At 32.3% G+C, this 22,519-nt stretch overlaps 2 protein-coding genes and 1 long non-coding RNA gene across 8 annotated transcripts; all 3 read right to left on the reverse strand.

Moving 5' to 3' along the window:
* Positions 1-52: 52 nt before the first annotated feature.
* On the reverse strand, positions 53-12,327 carry LOC111697423 (protein maelstrom homolog). 3 transcript variants are annotated; one of them, XM_023467443.1, is made up of 15 exons: positions 12,243-12,327; positions 10,062-10,623; positions 9,628-9,684; positions 8,310-8,369; positions 7,742-7,849; positions 7,411-7,506; positions 5,861-5,971; positions 4,403-4,453; positions 3,567-3,655; positions 2,375-2,533; positions 1,945-2,007; positions 1,340-1,483; positions 753-863; positions 436-514; positions 53-357 (listed from the first exon to the last, which is right to left on the reverse strand). In XM_023467443.1, exons 2-15 carry the CDS (start codon positions 10,350-10,352, stop codon positions 106-108), a joined length of 1,671 nt encoding a protein of 556 aa, XP_023323211.1. In that variant the 5' UTR covers positions 10,353-10,623; positions 12,243-12,327; the 3' UTR covers positions 53-105. The 3 variants fall into 3 exon arrangements, with proteins under 3 accessions (XP_023323211.1, XP_023323212.1, XP_023323213.1); XM_023467444.1 differs by having other exon boundaries at positions 10,062-10,639; XM_023467445.1 differs by lacking the exon at positions 12,243-12,327 and having other exon boundaries at positions 10,062-10,644.
* On the reverse strand, positions 11,947-20,624 carry LOC111697426 (ankyrin repeat domain-containing protein 54). 4 transcript variants are annotated; one of them, XR_002764287.1, is made up of 10 exons: positions 20,458-20,624; positions 19,926-19,998; positions 19,153-19,244; positions 18,722-18,827; positions 17,586-17,698; positions 16,751-16,826; positions 15,032-15,111; positions 14,243-14,294; positions 12,217-12,557; positions 11,947-12,071 (listed from the first exon to the last, which is right to left on the reverse strand). XR_002764287.1 is itself a non-coding variant. In XM_023467451.1 (9 exons), exons 1-9 carry the CDS (start codon positions 20,538-20,540, stop codon positions 12,465-12,467), a joined length of 768 nt encoding a protein of 255 aa, XP_023323219.1. In that variant the 5' UTR covers positions 20,541-20,624; the 3' UTR covers positions 11,947-12,464. The 4 variants fall into 4 exon arrangements, 1 of the variants encoding a protein (XP_023323219.1); XR_002764285.1 differs by having other exon boundaries at positions 11,947-12,087; XR_002764286.1 differs by having other exon boundaries at positions 11,947-12,099.
* Positions 20,625-21,319: 695 nt separating this feature from the next.
* On the reverse strand, positions 21,320-22,519 carry LOC111697406 (uncharacterized). Its single transcript, XR_002764282.1, has 3 exons — positions 22,300-22,519; positions 21,985-22,022; positions 21,320-21,375 (listed from the first exon to the last, which is right to left on the reverse strand). It is a non-coding gene; the product is annotated as an uncharacterized LOC111697406 (long non-coding RNA).

Here is a 22,519-nt window from a genome sequence, read left to right on the forward strand (position 1 = left end):
GAATATACAGAATAATATTTAAGAATACTTCTGACATCGGATGCCATCTTGATCTGAAAATATAATTTACAAATTTTCAAAGCAAAAAAAATATATATAAATATTTTACATCTTTAGGCGCTCAAAACCTCTTCCGAGACCTCTTACATCACAGTCCTGGCCTCGCCCTGCGACAGAAAACCCCCGACCACGACCCATCGGGTTTCTAAACTCTATATCGTGAATATTTGATAAAAATTGCGGCATTCCACGTCCACGCGCAAAAGGTGACGTCAGAGTTAAAGATGGCGGACTAGAATTTAGAACAGAACTTTGAATGGTTGATCCTTGAGATAAACTCGTATTTGTTTCGTAAATCTGAAACAAAGAATAATGTTGAATGTTTATAAAGTTTTAACGAAAAAAAATAAATTGATTTGGAAATTTGATTGTTACCCCTTTTTTATTATCTTGGATCTGCAGGGATAACTGCTGCTCCAGCAGTTTCCTGTCAGATGTAAACACATGCTCTGACCTAACAAATACTAGGTTTAGTAACATAATTTAATAGTTGGGTTTTTACGTTGTAAAATTGAAAAATACCTACCAAATCTAATCTTCAACCTCTATGGATTTTAAGAATCAAATCCATTTTTTAATGACTAACGAATGCATGTTATATCAAGGTGTTATTTTACTAAAAAGAAATTAAATTGAGCAAAAAATAAATCTTTTTTAACTTGTTAAAACAATAAAAGGAAAAAAAAACTTACTTTCCTCGGATAGGTCCGTTCCACTCTCCAGTTTGGTTTAACATGACCCCTGCCGGGATACCACGTGACTTGACTACGCCCCAGTCATTAGTAGGATCTGTATCCACGTATCTAGTGGATTTATAATTTGCAAAGATTGATGGGGGGGGGGGGGGGGCGGGTTAAAATAAATTTAACATCTTTTTTAATTACCAATCATTTTTAATGGATGGACTCTACCATGATTAAGAATAGCAATCATAATTTATATCCGAGAGAATATATATTAAAAGAGCATTTACAAAGGTATTGCTTGCTAGCTTGGGAACCCAGCTTTGCCTGTCGTTTTTAAAATAGAAGTCAAGTAACTCAACTGATAAGTTTAACTCCATACTAAGAAGGTTCTAAGAAGTTCTCATTCAAAATTTGAGGCAAATTGGTCAATGGGGTCCAGTTATGATCGGACATCCAGACAAACAATCAAAGATTACCACTTCAAATACAATTAATAATGATGATAACAACGATCTGAGAGCTGATGATACTTTTTGATTAGAAAAATGTTTGGTAAAAAAACCTGGTGGAAGAGGTAGATGCAGGGAAAATACCTTGATCTTCTTGATGCTTCCTGGACAGGTAGATGAGGAACCCAGCCTTGATCTCCAGGATCAATCCCACCTTGATCTCCAGGTTCAGTGTTTGGATAAAGATCAATCCGGTCAACCTGCTTCTCAACCTCTACTGGAAGATGTCTATACCAGACAAACAGTTTTTTTGTAATTTTTTGTAATTCCCTGATTTTGAATAAATAACAAGAACAAATTAATGTAACTTTTCTTTGGAATAATAATAAACCTTTCCATTTTATAGCTTTACAAAGCAAACCTGAGGCCGAATTTAAAGAATTTGAGCGGCGGCTTAAATTTAAGCCGGGGCTCAAATATGGTTGGTTTCACTTAAAATTGTATTCAATGTTTAAAGATTTAAGCCGGCGCTCCATTGAAACCGGTTTTTGGCGGATTTAAGACGCGGCTCAAATTCATTATATTCGGACACTGGATCCATAAATTCTTTTAAGCTTGGGAAAGATTAAGAATGAAATCGAAAATTTTGATCGGCGTTTCTTTTTACCTTGCTACTTTGGAACCAAACAGTTGATATACAATACAACAAATATTTAAATTAAAATAAAGAAAAAAACAGTCTTGTTTGCCTTCCGACTCTCAGATCTATATTATAATATGGACAACACTCTCCACAGATGATAAAAATCCATCTAAAATATATGAATGTTTAAATTATATAATTTTTGTATTATTTCTGTGTTGATTTTTCAATCTAAAACTACCAAAAAATAACTTTGAGAGAAAAATTATTTCAATAGTTTACATCCATAGTAATTTATAGATACTCATTGGAAGTTACAATTCACCAAATTATCTCATTGGCTCAGACGGCGCCAATAGATGCTGAATGGATAAATTTCCAAGATTTAAATGGTAAACACGTTAGCTTTAAAGTTTGTCAACTGAATATTATGTTTATGATATATTGATATCTTTGTAAAAGGTTTTACCCTCACCAAGTTCAAATAGTTAACAACAAGCATACACAGATTAAGGAATTACGATCCAGGATCTTACCTTTTAGAGATCATGAGTGAGCAGAATTGAGGTTGGTCAATACAATCATGGAATGAGCAGGAAAGGTTGGGTGTATACAAATACATTTCAGTACTCAGCTTATGCAGGGATAGTATGGAGTCACTCATTTTGTCTCCCTGGGGCGTATTCATGCACAACCTATATTTATTGATTTTTTAAAAAGTTGAAGAATACACTTAAAACCTATTATCCCATTTAGGTAAATACAAGCAGTTCTTGAAAGTGTTTTAAGTGTTTCAAAGTGAGTTGAAGTGTGAAAGTGATCCAAAGCGAGGTTAAGTGTTGTTAAAGTGTTTAAAAATCAGTCGTGAGGATTTATCGTATTTTGTGATAATTATATTGTCAATAAAACTGAAATCTTCATGTTCTAAATATTTGATTTGATTTGATTTCAAAGTGTATTAAAGTGTTTCAAAGTCAGTTAAAGTATGTAAAAGTGATCCAACAGAATGGCAATTGCATATAGTTAAAGTGATATTTAGTAATTTCATTGAAATATCCAAGTGATGTGAGAGAGTTCAGTTGGTGGCAATAAAGGCAATTTCAATAGAAATCTGTTTAATCTATAGGATTTTATGAACTTAAATTAGATAATTGTTTTCTGACAGAAATAAAAGCGTTGTTATAAAAATTGTTGTTAAAGATATACTTGAGTAGAAAACAAAAATAACAAAAACAATTAAACTACAGTACATTATCAAATATCGATATGAAACAAATGTTTGTTGGTTTTTACCAGTGTTTCGGATCCGGATCCGGTCGGATCCGTATCATTTGGTCGGATCCGGATCCGTATCAGGAAACGTTGATATGGATCCGGGTAGCGCCAAAAATTAACCAAAACCATGGAATAAATAAATCAAAATGGTTCGTTAATGTATTATTTACATGACGAAAATTTTTCAAAATTATCTTTAATAATTTAATGTTTACATTTATATAATAGTAATGACGACATTTTTAACTTTAGGATTACTATAGTTTATAAATTATAACCTTGCATAACATTTAATAGGGAAAATCCGATTCACAGAATCAAAAGTTACCTCGGATCCGGCTCCGTATCAGGATCCGGATCCATCATCACGGATGCGGATCCGGATCCGAATCAAAATTATATGGATCCGAAACACTGGTTTTTACAAATAATACTTATATTTTTTTGGTGTACCTGTAGAACAGCTGATCGAGGGGAAAAACTTGAAAATTAAACTGGGATAATCCAGTAGAGTGAACCATCAGATTGATTAAGTACCTTGTCTTAATCCAGCAGATATTATTAAAACTATTTATCTCTTCAATACAGAGAGGCCATAGGGATGTATTAAATATAGGAGGGAATATTACATTGTTGGGTCCAAAAGCATCCTTCCTTACGCGTGTGATGCTTTGGGACCCAACAGTCCTATATTTATTGCATCTCTGTTGCCTCACGCAATGAAGAGATATGTAATTTATTTCAACTTTTAAACTAAATTTATGTAAATTTTGCGACTTTTAAACAAAGTATAACATTTTAATTTACATAAAATCTACCTTTTTCGGGTTTTAAAAACTGTAGAATCTATTCAGGTTTGTAACACATATTTATGAGCTCAAAAATTAAATCTAATTTATGTTTTCGGAGTAGTAAATCCGCAACTTTTTGGCAGAAAAATTCGCAATCATTTAGATTGCATCCCTAGGGTTGCAATCTAACATTGCGGCCCTAGTTTCAGGGTTGCAATGTAAATATCAGGGATTCAATGGTGTCATAATTATGTTCAAACGTTGAAAAAATTTATAGTCCTTTAAACTGAACCATCATATTGGTAAGGTATCTTGTCTTTAAGAAACAGATATTTTTAACTTTGTAAGCTTAAAATCGTGTTAGAATTTAGACTTTGAGCTAATTACTTTTAATAGTATTGCTGTTACCCTGCAAAGGATGCGACTTTAAAGGGACTTTCGACGCAATTTTAAGTGACACTTTATAGAAATAAGTCTTAAGGGTTTAAATATCTGTTCCTTCTCTAGGTCTTCAGGATGAGTGTACAGAGGAGGAGTAGTATCATCATCCTATTATTAACAATATCATTAATGTCATTTTCATCATTTACTGAACATCCATGTTATTAAACAATGCGTAAAAATTCAAGTATGAAGTCCCCGGCAAGACAAGAGACGTCACTGCTGAATCGCTTATGTTAAATGACATCACTTTTTTTCAAGACGTTTTTCAGGGTTTTTAACATTTTTTACGCTTTTTTTAACGATCAAATTTCATCACTTAACAATTTTTTCTTAGTAGTATTACCTATATATATATATATATAAACTGCAAACATTTAAGTAATATTCTATTTTTATTTCCCTCTCTGATTACTTCCATTTTTTAGTAAATGTTTTGGGTCAATTTCCTTCCATTTTTTAGTAAATGTTTGGGGTCCATTTCCTTCCACTTTTTTAAAAAAATAGACCCCAAGTCTATTTCCTTCCATTTTTTAGTAAATGTTTGGGGTCTATTTCAAACCAACTGACATTATATTCTTAGAATTTGCTCCAGCGAACTCTAAGAAATGAAAAAAATGGTAAATCAAAACTTTAAAATATTAAATTTTTGCTCACGTTAAATAACGTTTTTAATGTAATTTGTTAACAAGTCATAAATCATATTTTTGACGTTATATGACGTTCATGAGATGTTTCAAATAGAAACAGTGATTTTCATCAACAATTTTTCAATTCAACACATAAAACTTATTCTCCTCCCCTGCCATACCCCCCCCTCTCCCACAATCATGTATTTTATAGATTTTCATCCATCTGAATCTGATTTAGGGGGGGCAATGTGATTTTAAGCCCCCCCCCCAAACCTTTTTGAAATTTCTTTTATCTTCTGAAGTAAATACCCATTCCTTTATGAAAAGCTGTTTTTTTGGTAAGCAATAATTTTCATTTAATAACGCCCCTTTTAAAAATAATAATAAATAATAAGTATAATTTGTTATTTTTTACAATGAACAGTTGAAAAATAAAATTTCATATTTTAAAAAAATTAATGAATGTGAACAAAGATTACCCCTGCAATTAACCATTCATGAATTGGAATTCACTCATCAGGTTAATCAGCTGTTCAGTTCAGTTACACATCAACTATTGTAATAAGTAAACACAATTTCCATGGATAGAAGAGGCCATTACAGGAAACAACAAAAATTGAAATAATTTAAGGATATTTGACATCAATCTAATGTCATAAAATGACGTCCTATTGACATTAAAATGTGTTAGTTTTTACGTTAATTTGTTGTCTTTTTGTGATGTCAAAATGACGTTAAACACTCTAAAAGGATGTATATTTGATGTTAATTTAATGTTATAATGTCATTTGTCTAGCTGAGTCCATTTCTAACAATAGTAGTAACAATAGTCTGAGCTAACCTAATATTTAAATAAGAAAAAATGAAAGAAAAACAGCTTTACCTCTGGAATAATGAATTGATTGATTGATTGAAGTATCCAGGTATAATGTTGGACTGGGTCGTTTTCACACTGCTGGCTCAACCGTAGAAGAGGAGTAGAGTGAAGATCCAACTAAATACAGTAGATCTCAAACAATAGGGTACATAGCAAGAGCGCATGGAATGTCGTCTTGAGATTTACTTATTGATTTATGACAGCTGATATGCTTCATCAATGTTCTACACATAAAGAAAGCTGCTCAGATGTTAGAAGCTTCAAGTTGAATAGAATTTATGAAAATATATCCAAATATCTTGTTGAGGGTCATAATTTTTTTTGATAATTCTTAAGAAACTCGTTTTTATTTTTGTTTTCAAGGTAAATTAATAGCCCTGAAATACGCAGGACAGCATTTGATATATTTAAATCGTTATTCTGCGGTATTTTATCTTGATCTAGGTTGAGAATACGACATTTAAAAACTCTTGCTATGTATCCATATATTTGGGATTCCATGTAGCAGAAATTGTTTTCAAGGAAGTTAGTTAGGGGCAGGGGGGGGGGCGCGAGGGAGAGAGGACTATTTGTTTAAATCAAACCCCCTCTTTCCCACTCCCCTACCAACCACTTCTACCAATAAAATAACACCTGGGTAAAAGGTTTAAGGTCAAGTAAAATTGTTAAGGTCTATTAAAATAAGTTTATTTTCCTTTTTCTGTGTCAAGATTCATGAAATATTAGCCAATAAATCGATCATTAAATCAATCAATCATTCATTCATTCATTCAATCAATCATCCTATCAATCAACAAATATATAGACCAGGAACGCCCAACTCAGATATACGCAAATTGTGTACTGTACACTGTGGGAGGAATGTAAACAAATCCAGTGCCCCCACAGCAGTTGAAGAGAAAGGATTAAACACTGATAAACAGAGTGATGTTACAGTCAAAAACAAAAGAAACTAGTTAATATATTAAGTTAGTGCGGATGCAAATTAATTATTTAAATATGATTTTTGGATTTTAGATCAATATGGAAAATTTATTCGTGCTCAGTGAGATTGGTTCAACTATAAAGGAGAAGCAAGGTAAAAAGATTCCCACTTATCCTTGTTTCCGAGGTTTTACTTTCTTTTAAGATTTAAACCTTTCCTCTCTATGTTTACATCCTTCCTCCCAAGGTTTACATCCTTCCTCCCAAGGTTTACATCCTTCACCCAAGGTTTAACCCCCTTCCTGCCGATGTTTGTATCCTTCCTCCCAAGTTTTACATCCTTCCTCCCAAGGTTTAAACCATTCCTGCCGATGTTTGTATCCTTCCTCCCAAGGTTTAATCCCTTCCTGCCGATGTNCATTAGATATGGCGGTTCCTGGTCTATATATTTCTTGCTATCAATCATCCTATCAATCAATCAATCAACCAACCAACCAACCAACCAACCAACCAACCAACCAACCAACCAACCAGCCAACCAACTAACCAACCAATTAACCAAACCATCAATTAATAAATCAACTAACAACCCAACCCAAAAAATCAATCAATTGATCAGCCTCTGGACTCACCTGGTGCGTTTTCTCTGCATCATGTTTGATCTGAAAACTATAGCTCACAGGAACCTTATCAGGGAGAAGAAAACTGTGGAACTCTTTCTCTAATCCCTAAACATTCTAAAATTCATTAAAACATAATAAAATACTGAATTTCTAAACAGTGTACAAGAAGGATATCCTTCCGTATCTGAACAGTAAATTTTACACATTTTTTGCGAACCGCGCAAACATACATAATTAACTAACAAAATTAACAAAATTATAAATTATTTTTTTTTTAAATAGAGGCTGGATGATTTTTGGAGAAAATATACACCCCTGTATCTGCATTCTAGAACTATACCTGCTCTAATGAAAACTGAACTAGCCCCATTTCACAAGGAAAGTATTTGACCGGGGCTTCGTCAGTTTTAGTCAGTATATTGAAGTGTAACACATTAAACTTCGTATTCTGAAATAATATATTTTAATTGAAATATTTTATAGTATAATGAAATGCTATCTAACATAGTGAAACTTTAGTCAAACATTGGCGACTTAAAAATTAAATTAAACAAAATTAAATCTTATGGTCTAGAACTTTTTTCAGAGCCAAACCAGAATTTCTTTTTATGAAAACATTACAAAAATAAGTATGAAGGTGAAATTTTTTCCGCAAAATTAAAAAAATATTTTTAAAAAAGAAACTAGCTTTTAATCACTTTTTGGATCAAAACAAAAAAATGTTTTAAGAAGAGAAGATTTTTGATCTTTGTAATATCAGTTTAACTTCTAGAGCTTTCAAGCCTTTAGAGATGTTAAATAAAACCTGATTTTTGCTTTTCACCAACCAAATAAGCAATAATTGTTGCATTACTCTTTTGGCAAAACTGGAAATATTCCCTTTTAAAAGATATTTACAAAGTTCTTACCTGTATTTTTCCGGTTTCTTGCAAACTTTCGATATGTGATTTAATTTCAGCGTTAATTCTGCAAGATCAGATTTAATTCAATTTTAAACATCTGATTTATTTCAATTTTAAACATCAGATTCATTTCAATTTTACTTGAAGTAACTGTAGACGTAATTTCAGTGTTAAATCTATCAGATTTAATTTTTAACTTAAAGGAACTGTTAGACGTAATTGATTTAATTTTAGCGTTAATTCTATCAGATTTATTTTAATTTTAAACTTAAAAGAACTGTTAGACGTAATTTCAGTGTACATTTTTTCAGATTCATTTTAATTTTAAACTTAAAGGAACTGTTAAATCATAATTTCAGTGTTAATTCTTTTCAGATTTATTTCAATTTTAAACTTAAAGGAACTATTAGACGTAATTTAAGTGTTAATTCTATTATATTTAATTTAATTTTAAACTTAAAGGAACTGTTAGACGTAATTTCAGTGTTAATTCTTTTCAGATTTATTTCAATTTTAAACTTAAAAAAACTATTAAGTGTAGGCGTAATTTCAGCGTTTATTTTACAAGATCAGAATTATTTTCAAATATCAAACTTAAAGAGACTGTGAGGTACGCACAAGTGACTCTCCAATCTCCAAGAGCGGTATTTCCGATTATTGATTGACTAATTATCGTTTATTTCTTTATGCCTTATAACGAAATAAACAATAATCAATCAATTAATCAATAATCGGACATACCACTCTTTAATAGAGATTAACAGAGGGGTACTCTTTAAGCCTCATCTTATTAATAATGTGGTAAATATCATCGTTTTTCAAGCTTCAAAAGTGTTTAAGTTTGGAAAACTTCATCATATTGTATCTGCAGCAATAATGCACAAGTCACTTTAGTAAAGGAACCACAATTGAAAATGATGAACTTTTAGAGTATAACAATGGCATGGATATCTCATTCATTTTTGGACCAAAACCCCTTTTCAGGGTACTGTTGGGAATCAGACATGTCAAACTATTATTAGAGAGCCACTTGAAATAACAGTACACTCCCTTTAATTGTTAATTTAACCCAAAGAAAAGGATATTCTACAATACACATTTTTTTCCTTTTAGCTTTTCTTTCGTTAAAAAAAATGTACATCATGGCTTTTTTCTTATGTTACATAGATATGAAACATTAAAAATGTAGTGGTTTCAGTCACTTATTGAAGGGCCTTATATATATATATTTTTTTGATAAAAATATGTTTAAATAATAATTCCACTAACCTGTAGTGTTTTAGCCTATGTCAAAATTGGTCAATTTTGTTACAGAAAAGAGTGTTTGGGATTCTTCTTCCTTTTCCATCTTCTCTTTTCGTGCAAGACTGATTCTTTTTGCCTACAGGTCAGTTCAATCAAAAAGGACAAAACCAAAGTGAAATATTTACTTGACAATTCCTTTGGGCCCTCCCTCCTTGAAAAATAATTTTTTCCTTCAGTATTATTAAGAATATGTCTGAATAAGGGAAAATAAATGATTTAAGGAAAAAACATCAAAAGGGAGGAAGGAAAGCTTGCTAAGTCGAAAAATTCCCGTTTTCTGACTTAATTTTAAACATGAGGTACTTTTTACCAATGAATTCACAAAAATAAATGTTAAGCAACAACTCTTTTCTAAAGAAAAAAAATCCGATTTGAACATATGATCTGATATTTAGACATCAACGCGAGGAGCCAGCAGATAAATATATGTGCCAATTTGCCCCGTTTCTTTACCTGAATTTCATATCTTATTTCTCTAGCTGATTTCTTGCCATGTCCGCGATGGTTAAATTCTTGGTGGTAATGACCCTCACGATCGGAATATCTATCCCTATGGCTGGTATATCCAGTCGTGTGTTCAGTATATCTATCATAGGTTTGATTTTCTTTTCTCTTGTCTCTGTCCTGTGAAGTATTGTGGGATGCTTGATACAATTTTTCCGAATTTTGAAAGCAAGATTTTTTTTCGACTTTATCTTGATCGTTTGTTTTTTGGCTGTTTGCTCTCGATCCTCCGCGAACCATCTTTATTATGAAAATAACACTTTCATTCTACATATGTCAGCCAAAAACACAATTTACTTAGGTTTGGGAGTCTCAGCTGTATATTTATTTATTGTACACTTTTCTAAATGCTGAATTTTATCAAACAATCACGATATAACATGCATAGGATAAACGTAAAATCACTCGTTCATGGCAAAATAGTTTGGAATTTTAAAACAATTATGTTCAGATTATTATTCAATAGTTGTAATATTGCTTTAGTTGTATGTATTGCATAGTATTTTAGTGACTTTTAATAATTACTACTAATACAGAAATAATTTTATTGACATCTAAAAATATTCTTAAAGGGAGAGTTTATTAATTTTAAAAGGGGTACTGGAAAATAGAAATAACATAAAAGTGAATCAGTAATTTTCTTTTCCGAACATATTTTCATTTTCAGAGTGCCTGAGATAAAAAAGTATTTTCGCAGCAATGACCAGTACCAAATTGCTTTAAAATTCATGAGCAGCTTTTTAAAAGTGCATATTGGATGCATTTCTGATTTCAAAATAGTGCAGCTTTTAAAATAATATGTAAAGCTACATTCTTCTTATAGCTGGGTAAACTTTTAGCCCATTTCTCCTAGGGAGGGGGTACAGAGACGCCATGAGCTTCGCGAAATGGTCTCCAAGCCTCTGGATTATCAGATGAGTGTTTGAAATGACCTGGCACTACTCGTATCCTTTAGAATAGATGTACACAAATTTTTAGAAAAATATTTAATATTTTAATAGTTATGCAATGTCTTTTGGATATTCAAGAAAACACTGAATAATTACTTAAAGATTAAATATTTTCTTTTAAAAATCTTATTTATTACTTCATTATCTATTCTGACGTTAAGTGGTATCGCCAGGTCATTATAAATATTCATCTGTGAAAACGGAGGCTTGGAGACCATTTTGCGGGGCTCATGGCGGCCCTGCACCCTTTCCCTCATTCTACTTAACTACTATAATTTAAAAGGTGTAATCCAGAGATGAGATTTTAAAAGCTTAAACCCGACTAAAACCCAAACTCGGGCTTTGAAAGAACCCAAGTCAGCATTGGTTCTGATTTGACCAAAGAGACTGTTTTGCATGCTTTCTCTCTGTAGCAGACAGAATGCCGTCAGATCAGCTGTGACAAGGAGATGTAAATTTCGAAATTATGTAGATACATTATTTTCATAGTATGTTTATCTTATATACTTAATAAAATTTGACACCACAAATAATTCCCGAGATTTTAAATGTACAAATATAAAAGATTTTACGAAATTTACAATCATAAGCTGCTGAAGACTTGAGCCTTAAAGATAGTAAAACCCAAGAGGGTTGGTTCTTACTAAACTCAAGGCCATCCAAAACCCGGGTCTTGACTTGAGCTTTACTTGGGTCTAAGCAGACGCAAAGACCGAGTTTTAGTCGGGTTTAAGCTTTTAAAATCTCATCTCTGGAATTGTCACATTCAAGGCAATATTTTAGTTTTTATGATTCAGAGTGATTATTAAACACTGCATCAAATTGTGTAGACTGTGGAGGTGAACTAGGGTCTTTTAAAAATTTAAACGGAAACCATCATTATGTCTTGTTTGCAACGTTTTTTAGGCTTTGACAATGGTAAAAGAGTGACAAGTAGAAAACATGTATTAAAGACGCAGATATTATTCCATGCAAATTGCAAATACGTTTCATTAGAAAACATGATTTTCTACAATGATTATTATCTGAGCTCAGAACTTGTGAATAGCAAGAGAAAGCAGAATTTCTTATTTAGTGCTGTCTCAGTCTCGACTCTCACTAGAGAGTAGAGAAGAACATAGTTCAACTGCTTCTCGTAATTCATTAATTCCGACCTCAAATTTAGTTTGGGAATGGAAACCTTAGGAGTTCAGAGATAATTTGATAAAGTTTCAGGTACAGTGAGTTCAGTAATTGTTTTGATGATGTGGGGGGGAGGGCGAAAGATATGTGGTTTGCAGTGTTACTTTCAGGTTCAGGGAGTGTTCAGGTTCAGAGAGTCTTAAACTTCAGGGGTTTGTATGTTCATGGAGTGTTCAGATTTAGGGAGTTTTCGAGTTCAGAGAGCGTTCACGGTTCAGGTTCAGGGAGTGTTCAGGTTAAGAGTCCCCAATGACTGAAGTAGATTGCCAAGATCGTTACTAAGGTCACTGTGTGAAGTATGCAGACTAAGACGCTAAAAAAGAAAATGAAAAATAAGCACGAATCATAATTATTAATAAGAGTAAAACTGTTGGTTTTATGTTTAAAAACAGGGGGGGGGGGAAAAGGAGTTCCGCGCATGCTCTCTCTCTTTCTTGTAATTCGACGCTGCCTGCGCGGAACTCCATTGGGTTTCTTCCTCAGAGTTATTGTGAACGAAAAACCCCTACATCTTGAAAAGACAACATCTAGTGTCCTATCTATGGATTAAAGGGACAGTTAACATATTTTCCATGTCCATGCCATCAAAAAATAACTCTTTAAGAGATAAAAAAGAAATTAATACAGGGTTTTAGTGTAATTTCTCGATGGCTATCCAGTATTCACTTGTATTATAACAGACTTTAGGCTCTGATGAAAGTAAAGATTTATTTCAATCACCTATTTTTGGATCTGATCATTATAAAAATGGTATTATTTTAGTTTCCTTCTTTAATGTTTTTAACACAATACAACAAATAAAATATAAGTAAATTCTCCATGAATAAATGATCTATCAAAACAACTGGGAATGGGATATACGAAATACCTAGATATCCGTCCTCAGCTGCCGAGGATGGCAACATAGGCTGAGAGTTTTCCTCGGAGGTTCCTAGTCCTCCAAATCCTCCATGCGTTCCACTAGAACCTCCAGGAAGAACTGGACACCCTGAACCCCCTCGAACACCTCCGAACGGCACCCCTGAACCTCCGAAGGACGCTTCTGGGCCTCCGATCCCCTGAGCCGAGGTGCTGGCAAAGTTTGATATTGAGGACTCCGAGGTTCCAGCTAGATTGACGCCAACCAGTCTGCTAGAATCTGAAGAAAATTCAAGTCTTGAAACAATTTCTTGTTTTAGTAAAAATACACACTTAAAAGGATTTTCACCTCTAATTCAAGAATTGCTTAAACGATTCACAACATGACGTTTTAATCCTCTATCGGAGAAAAATGTGGAGAACAATTGATGTTCTGTAATACGACAAATTTTGATAAGTTTCTTAAACATTGAAATCCACACGTTTCAATCAAGAAAAATGCCACAAGGGTAGAGTGCCCGTAACAAAATTGATTAAGAATCTTCCAAATTTTTGTCTTCAAAGTTTATTTTTCTTTCTCCAAAAGCAGGTATTTTAGTTAAAAAGAAAGATTATAATTTACTAGTTTTTTTATAAACCCCTTTCTTACCTGGTAGTTCTTGTCTGGGGGGTGTATCTAAGAAAAGGAAAAAAACCTTCCAACTAATTGAAGTAAAGCTAAAAATGTTTTGAGGTTTAATTAAAGTAATGTAAGCACAATATTACTAAATACACATTTTTGTTGAAAAAGTTCATTATATGGGGTATCGAACCCTAAACGTAGATTTGGATGCCGGCTTGTTTGAAAGAAAAGCTGCAATAGAAAAAAGTTGGTTCTTTTGAATATTTGATTTATCTGCCAATGACGTAGTCAACTAATAATTACAAAGGAACTGATTACTTGTCAAAAACCTTGATTTCCTAATCGTTATATCTTTGCAACCTGATGGTGTACACCCCCGATATGTATAATTTCGGCTATCTGATCTAACAGAATTCATAGTTTGAAATATCAAAGATCTACGACATCAGGTTGCAAAGATATAGAGATTAGAAAAATAGATTTAGTGGAGAGTAATCCAAAAAAAAACATAAACTTACTTGAGAAAATGAATTAATGAGCTGTGAATAAACCTCTTCTGTTCCTCCAGGTCTAATATTAGAAATTTAGTTAAATATTGGAAATCAGAAAATTAGAAAAATAAAATAGATTTTTCTTGTTCTTGTGTTAAATACAAAATATTTTTCTTTTCGGATTGAGTATTCTATATCACCACTGCATCTCTATAATCTGTATCCCTGAGTAACCTACCTTTATCTCAGCATCCCTAAATTACCTATCTGTATCTCTAGACTATATCTCTAAGTTACCTATCTGTGTCTCAAGACTGTATCTCTAAGTTACCTATCTGTATCTCTAGACTGTATCTCTAAATTTCCTATCTGTATCTCTAGACTGTATCTATTAGTTACCTATCTGTATCTCTAGACTGTATCTCTAAGTTTCCTATCTGTATCTCTAGACTGTATCTATTAGTTACCTATCTGTATCTATGTGCTAAAATCTGAATTTATTGTATCTCTGAATTACCTGTCTGTATCTCTAAATTACCTATCTGTATCTCCGAGTTACCCATCTGTATCTCTGAATTACCTATCTGAATCTACTGTATCTCTGAATTACTATCTGAATCTACTGTATCTCTGAATTACCTATCTGAATCTACTGTATCTCTGAATTACTATCTGAATCTACTGTATCTCTGAGTTACTATCTGAATCTACTGTATCTCTGAGTTGAGTTACTTATTTCTGTCTCTGGACTGTATTTCTGAACTACGATTTGAATCTATTGTATCACTGATTTTCCTATCTGTATCTCTGATTTACCTATCTGTATCTCTTGACTGTAAAACCTTCTTGAGATATTCCCTCATCATCTCCAGTACTCCACTTACTTCATCCTTTACCTATAAAGGGATTTACGTTAAAGGAATTGTTCAGAGTTATTTAAAAGAATTGTTCAGATATATATAAAGGAATAGTTCAGATATATTTAAAGGGATTGTTCAGACATATATAAAGGAATAGTTCAGATATATAAAAAGGAATAGTTCAGATATATTTAAAGGGATTGTTCAGACATATATAAAAGGAATAGTTCAGATATATATAAAGGAATAGTTCAGATATATATAAAGGAATAGTTCAGATATATTTAAAGGGATTGTTCAGACATATATAAAAAGGAATAGTTCAGATATATATAAAGGAATAGTTCAGATATATATAAAGGAATTGTTCAGATTTATTTAAAAGAATTGTTCAGATATATATAAAGGAATAGTTCAGATATATTTAAAGAGATTGTTCAGACATAAATAAAGGAATAGTTCAGATATATTTAAAGGGATTGTTCAGATATTTTTAAAAGAATTGTTCAGATATATATATAAAGGAATTGTTCACATATATGTAAGGGAATTGAATAGATATATGTAAAGGAATTGTTCAGATATATTTAAAGGGATTGTTCAGATATTTTTAAAAGAATTGTTCATATATATTTAAAGGAATTGTTCAGATATATGTCAAGGAATTGTTTAGATATATTTAAAAGAATTGTTCAGATATATATATAAAGGAATTGTTCACATATATGTAAAGGAATTGTATAGATATATGTAAAGGAATTGTTCAGATATATTTAAAGGAATTGTTCAGATAAATGTCAAGGAATTGTTCAGATATATTTAAAGGAATTGTTCAGATATATTTAAAGAAACTATTCAGATATATTTAAAAGGATTGTTTAGATATATTTAAAGGGATTGTTCAGAAATATTTCAAGGAATTGTTTAGATATATTTAAATGGATTGTTCATAAATATTTAAAGAAACTATTCAAATATATTGAAAAGGATTGTTCAGATATATTTAAAGGATTGTTCAGATATATTTAAAGGAATTGTTCAGATATATTTAAAAGAAATGTTCAGATTTATTTAAAGGGATTCTTCAGATATATATAAAGGAATAGTTCAGATATATTTAAAGGGATTGTTTAGATATTCTACTTTGTAAATACAAAACAGTAATATTTGAATTGATTATTCATAATTCTAAGAACGCAGTAACAGTAAAATTGACTTAAGGAACCCTGCTATTTAAGAGATTTTAAGAATTAATATCGAATCTATTTAAACCATTATCTGATCAAAAATGTGGTAGGTTATCTGTTTTATAACTTGAAAAGGTTTAATTCTGACAATTTTTTTCATTGTTTCTTTAGAAGATATGCGCGAGTTACTTATGAAGAGAAACCACAATTAAAAATACTCAATATGTAGGAAAATAAACATGGATTACGCATTCATTTTTGATCCGACAAAGCTTTTAGCGGTACTCTTGTGAATCGGTCATGCCACTCCATAATTAAAAGCCGCTTGAAATTACTAATACATTCCCTTTAAGCCGAATTTCCAAGGAATGATGTAGACGACAATAATTAATAATCTTGTGCTAATTGCTCTTTGCTCATAGCTTCAACCTATTTCTCTTAGGAGAACAGTCCCTTAAAGAAAAAGGTCTGCAGGTTCTAAAACTTACCTGGGACATTTCTTTTTGAGTGGAACTACTTCGTTGTAATATCTTTAACTTCGCTTGAGCAAGTTGCATAGGAGTTCTGATAAAAAATATCATTTTATTGATTAAGTAAAAATTCAATTTTGATAAAATTTTAATCAAACTCTTGCTATCTTACAACAAGTTATTTTAAACTGATCTATCATGATTAAACAGGTTTATCTCTTATCATGAAAACGGATTCTTTCTGTAAAAAAAATGTAACGTACAATACCCGACATTTAAATTGGCCGGTGTCTGAAATAAATGAGTGTAAATGGATAAATTGTAATAATAGTTTTCTTAAAACACATAAATAAAATAGGGCTAGTATCTAATCATCCCTCTATTTGTCCTGATATTCTCCAGGATCCTCCTGGTCATGCTGTGGGCCAGGTTCTTCAGGTCGGGTCCCATCATTTGAAGGGTGTTGAAAAAAACCATACAAATCACACTTTTTTCTCCCAAAGGATTAATTATCACCAGATCATTAATTAACTCTAAAATGTCAGAACTACTTGGTTAAAAAATTATTGTATTTGGTCAATCCTGCGCTGAATGACGGCTCTTCATCTTTATTTATCCTTACTTCTCATTTTAAACCAGGGAGTGGCTTAATATTTTTTGATCGGGTTTTAATATAAAATAGTGTAAAGGAAGTGTACAGAAAATTTAAAGTTCATTTTAGAAAGCTATCAATCTCAACTTTCGTCAGCCACCGAGAACAACTTTCTATTGTGAGTAAAGGGGCGTCAAGAGACCATTATGTGCCGGCAAATTCAAATGTCGGGTACTGTAAACACAAAATGACTTGTCTAACCTTCCGTTGTTATCAATAGTTGTAATATCAGTTCCAGCTCGAAGTAGTAGAGTTACAACAGGTACATGGTTGGTACACGCTGCCAGGTGCAGAGCTGTATTTCCTAGTTTATCCTAGGAGTACAAATGTTATTATATGTATGTACTGTACAGTGTACAATATCCATGGTTGGTACACGCTGCCAGGTACAGAGCTGTATTTCCTAGCTTATCCTACGAGTACACATGTTATTATATGTATGAACTGTACAGTGTACACTTTACATGGTTGGTACACGCTGCCAGGTGCAGACCTATATTTCATTGTTAGTATAATGCACAACATACTGTACTGTCTATCATTTGAATAGTAATTAACTCCATTCTACAGTTTTATACCTTCTGATTAGTAGTAGCTCCATTCTACAATTTCCTACCTTCTGATTAAGATCAGCTCCATTCTACAGTTTCCTATCTTCTGATTAGCAGTAGCTCCATTCTACAGTTCCTACCTTCTGATAAGGAATAACCAGCTCCATTCTACAGTTTCCTACCTTCTGATAAGGAATAACCAGCTCCATTCTACAGTTTCCTACCTTCGATTAGGATTAACTCCATTCTACAATTTCCTACCCTTTGATTAGGGTCAGTTCCTACCTTCTGATAAGGAATAACCAGCTCCATTCTACAGTTTCCTACCTTCTGATAAGGAATAACCAGCTCCATTCTACAGTTTCCTACCTTCTGATTAGGATCAGCTCCATTCTACAAATTCCTACCTTCTGATTAGGATTAACTCCATTCTACAATTTCCTACCCTTTGATTAGGGTCAGCTCCATTTTACAGTTTCCTGCTTACTGAACTAGGATCAGCTCCATTCTACAGTTTCCTACCTTCTGATTAGTACTAGATTATTCTACAGTTTCCTACCTTCTAATAAGGGTCTGCTCCATTCTAGGGTTTCCTACCTTCTGATTAGGGTTAGCTCGATTCTACAGTTTCCTACCTTCTGATTAGCAGGAGCTCCATTCTACAGGTTCCTACCTTCTGATTAGTACTAGATTATTCTACAGTTTACTAGCTTCTAATAAGGGTCTGCTCCATTCTACTGTTTCCTACCTTCTAATTAGGATCAGCTCTATACTACGGTTACCTACCTTCTGATTAGGGTCAGCTCCATGCTTAAGTAAGATCTCTGCAACTTCAGAGTAACCCATGGCAGCAGCAAAATGTAAGGGACTTCGCTGATGTTCATCGAAACACCTGGAAAAGTAAAAATAATTCAAAAAGATCAAAGGCTTGATATTTCCAATATATCATTGACATTATGTAATTTTTTCCATATGAAAAAAATGTGCAACAAGCTATTTCACAGTGGTCTCCATAAAACTATGGAATACAGCGAGGACTTTGGACTAAAGATCTTAATAGTCCAATAAACACGAGACACAGCAATTTCACTTAGTAGGTTAATTTTCAAGCTCCTTCTACTCGTAAAACAACATCAAATACATTTAAAGATTGCTTTAATGTCGTCTTCCGTTTCTATTGTTTGATGAGGATCACTGTATGACTTATAATTACCAACCTGACATTAACACCATTTTGGCAGAGCTGCTCCACCTGCTCGGAATTATTTGTACTTGCAGCTATCCGTAACTTTTTCTCAGCAATGGACATCTTTTAATAAAGAACATGTTAAATAGAAAACTCAGTTAAATCCGTTACCGGTGTCACGTTAAATAAGGCCTGGGCGTCAAATTTAGTCCGGGTTAGTGTTACGTGTGAAATCCATGTACAAAATTAATAGGAGGGAGAAGGGGGGGGGGGGTCAAAAAACCGCATATTAGGAAATTACCGCTGGTTATGTACAAAATTAATAGAACGGGGGGGCCAAAAATTGTTTACTTTGACGGACCCAAAGCATTGTTATCATTTGAAATTGTTACAATTTTTTGTTTGGTAGGCCATAAAATTAAAAATTAGAAGCACACACATTATGTACATTATTTAGGCATGTTTTCCACTCTTGTCCAGACTTTTTAAATGTGTTTGTTTAATAATGCCTTCTTTGTATTGCACCCGGGCCAAATATTACCCTGGTCTGGATGTAACGCTACACCGGCACAGTAAGTTTTTTTTATACAGTTTTATTTAAATGGACTGTTTACGTTATTTCAGTTGACTTTTTATTTGTAGAGTGGTACGTCTGATTCACAACGGTACCCTTTAATCCCTGTTTAACAATACAATACAATAAAAAATCTACAGTATTTCATTTTGTAAAGGGGGGGGGGGAAATAGGGATATCCCATTCTTAATTTAACCTTGAGTATCCCCCCCCCCTTTTTATTAACATACCTTGATTCTGGACCAGTCGTTACCAACGTGTGAATTGTATTTACTCCTAAACCCAGAACTTTTTATCTTTGTTCTAAATTCAATATTTATCCTCTCAAGATATTGATGAAAGATTCGGGGCGCGGTAGGAGTAAGGGGTGCGAGAACACCGCCCCCCNTCAAGTTGAACAGACCCAGTACACTATTTTTAAAGTTGGTTGATTTAAACTGACAAGTTGATACACTATTTTTAAAGTTGGTTGATTTAAACTTATCACATATGTTTTTTAAATCTCTATTTGGCTGATTTTCAATATATACTTAACAAAGGAATATTACATCATATATTGATTTAATTTTGAAAGCTGACGGGGGCCGGGGCTCGGCCTAGATTTCCATAGAATGTTAGCTGACTGATAAAATATTATGAAAACAACTTCTACAATTTCTTCAAAAGTTTTGATATATTTATTATTTATGGTCTGAATTCAAGAAAAAAGTTTAATTGGCAGATTTTGTTTGCATATTCTGTAAATTGAAGAGGAATATTTTCCTGAGGTTAGTTTGAGGCTTTTCCTGATATTCATACGCCGCGATATATAGAGTAGATCCATTGGGGGTGGCGCCGAGATCCATAAATTCCTTGGGGGAGCTAGGCTTGGTGGAGAGAAGAGGCGGAGAGGGGAGGGAGGGCTGGGGAGGAGATATATCAACAACCTAAACCAATCATCAATTAATATTATAGATAAAGGGCGCAGAAAATTAAATGGTTTTATTTTGAACTGTTATCAAACAAGTTTTTTACATTTTTTTTAACATTTTGTCGTCTTAATAAAAGACTATTTTTATGCCAAAATAAAATGTTGTTACACACACAGAAAGAATCATTTCACTTAATTCAAACACAACTTTTATTTTTTGTTAAGGTTTAATAATAATAATAATAATAATAATAATAATAATAATAAGAATACGAATACTAATAATAGTAATAGAAATAATTTACAATGATGTTAAAAAAAGATTACTAAAATAAGTTTAAATGAAGGAGTTTAAGTCCTACTGTGAGAGAAATGAACAAGTTTCAAGTTCTCTCTTGGTTCTACCTTAGTCTGCTGATAGCGATCAGACAAAACTGAACAAACCCGAACTTATAGCGATGAGACAAAAAGGAATTGATTTGAACTGACCTGAACCGACTTGAACCGACCTGAACCGACCTGAACCGACTTGAACCGACCTGAATCGAACTGAACCGATCTGNGACAAGTTGATACACTATTTTTAAAATTGGTTGATTTAAACTGACAAGTTGATACACTATTTTTAAAATTGGTTGCTTTAAACTGACAAGTTGATACACTATTTTTAAAATTGGTTGATTTAAACTGACAAGTTGATACACAATTTTTAAATTACTACTCTCATTAGACTCATTTTCAAGCTCAGTTTCAAGACCAGAGTCAGCTCCCTAATAATAAGAAAACACCCAAAATTATTTTATCCATGATTTCATTATGCTTTCTGGTCGATTCGGTTCAAACGAATTAATCATATAAATTCAGCTTTCAGATTGGTTGTTTTTACGTTTTTCAAAATTGGTTGCTTTAAACTGACAAGTTGATACACTATTTTTTAAAGTTGGTTAATTTAAAATAACAAGTTGATACACTATTTTTGTAAGTTGGTTGATTTAAACCGACAAGTTGATACACTACTTTTAAAGTTGGTTGCTTTAAACTGACAAGTTGATACACTATTTTTTAAATTGGTTGATTTAAACTGACAAGTTGATACACTATTTTTAAAATTGGTTGATTTAAAATGACAAGTTGATACACTATTTTTTAAATTGGTTGATTTAAACTGACAAGTTGATACACTATTTTTAAAGTTGGTTGCTTTTATCTGACAAGTTGATACACTATTTTTTAAATTGGTTGATTTAAACTGACAAGTTGATACACTATTTTTAAAATTGGTTGATTTAAATCTCATTCCAATTTGTCGGCTTTTTAGTGATTTATGGTTTTAATTTCATGATTTCATCAGAATACGACAAATTTAGACTTTAACTAACCTGTGAAGCCTCCATTGAAGTAAATACTTGTCTCACGCCTAGAAAATATTGATGGATCAATTTTGTCAATTTTTAAATAACATAATTTATACATAAAGCTTTAGATTCAAATTTGAGGATGTTTTGGAAAAAATTGTAAAGTTAACTAAATTTTTTTCTAAAACATTTTCTGTAAAAAAAAATATCATAAATTAATGTCAAGGTTTAGATTACAAGTTTAGTCAATATTCCTTTAATCTGAGTGTAAGAGAACTAGTTTGACTAGCTGTTACAGTTCAACTACTTCAAACTTTGAAATTATTCCAACAATATTACCTTATTCTTCAGCGTTCCCTAACCATTCTTAGTAACATTTCTCTCTGAATTTTTTTTCCATATTTAATAAATATTCTTTAAACATTGTACTAATATAATAATTAAATTAAATTTATTTCTATCCATTACCGCAAAATGTTTACTGAAAGGGAGTGACTGGCAATGTATGGTAGTTGAACTGAGAATGTAGTATTGTAGAGTAATTTGGAAGGATTAATTT

The sequence above is a fragment of the Eurytemora carolleeae genome, unplaced genomic scaffold (genome assembly GCF_000591075.1).
Source record: "Eurytemora carolleeae unplaced genomic scaffold, Eaff_2.0 scaffold197, whole genome shotgun sequence".
NCBI lineage: Eukaryota > Metazoa > Arthropoda > Copepoda > Calanoida > Temoridae > Eurytemora > Eurytemora carolleeae.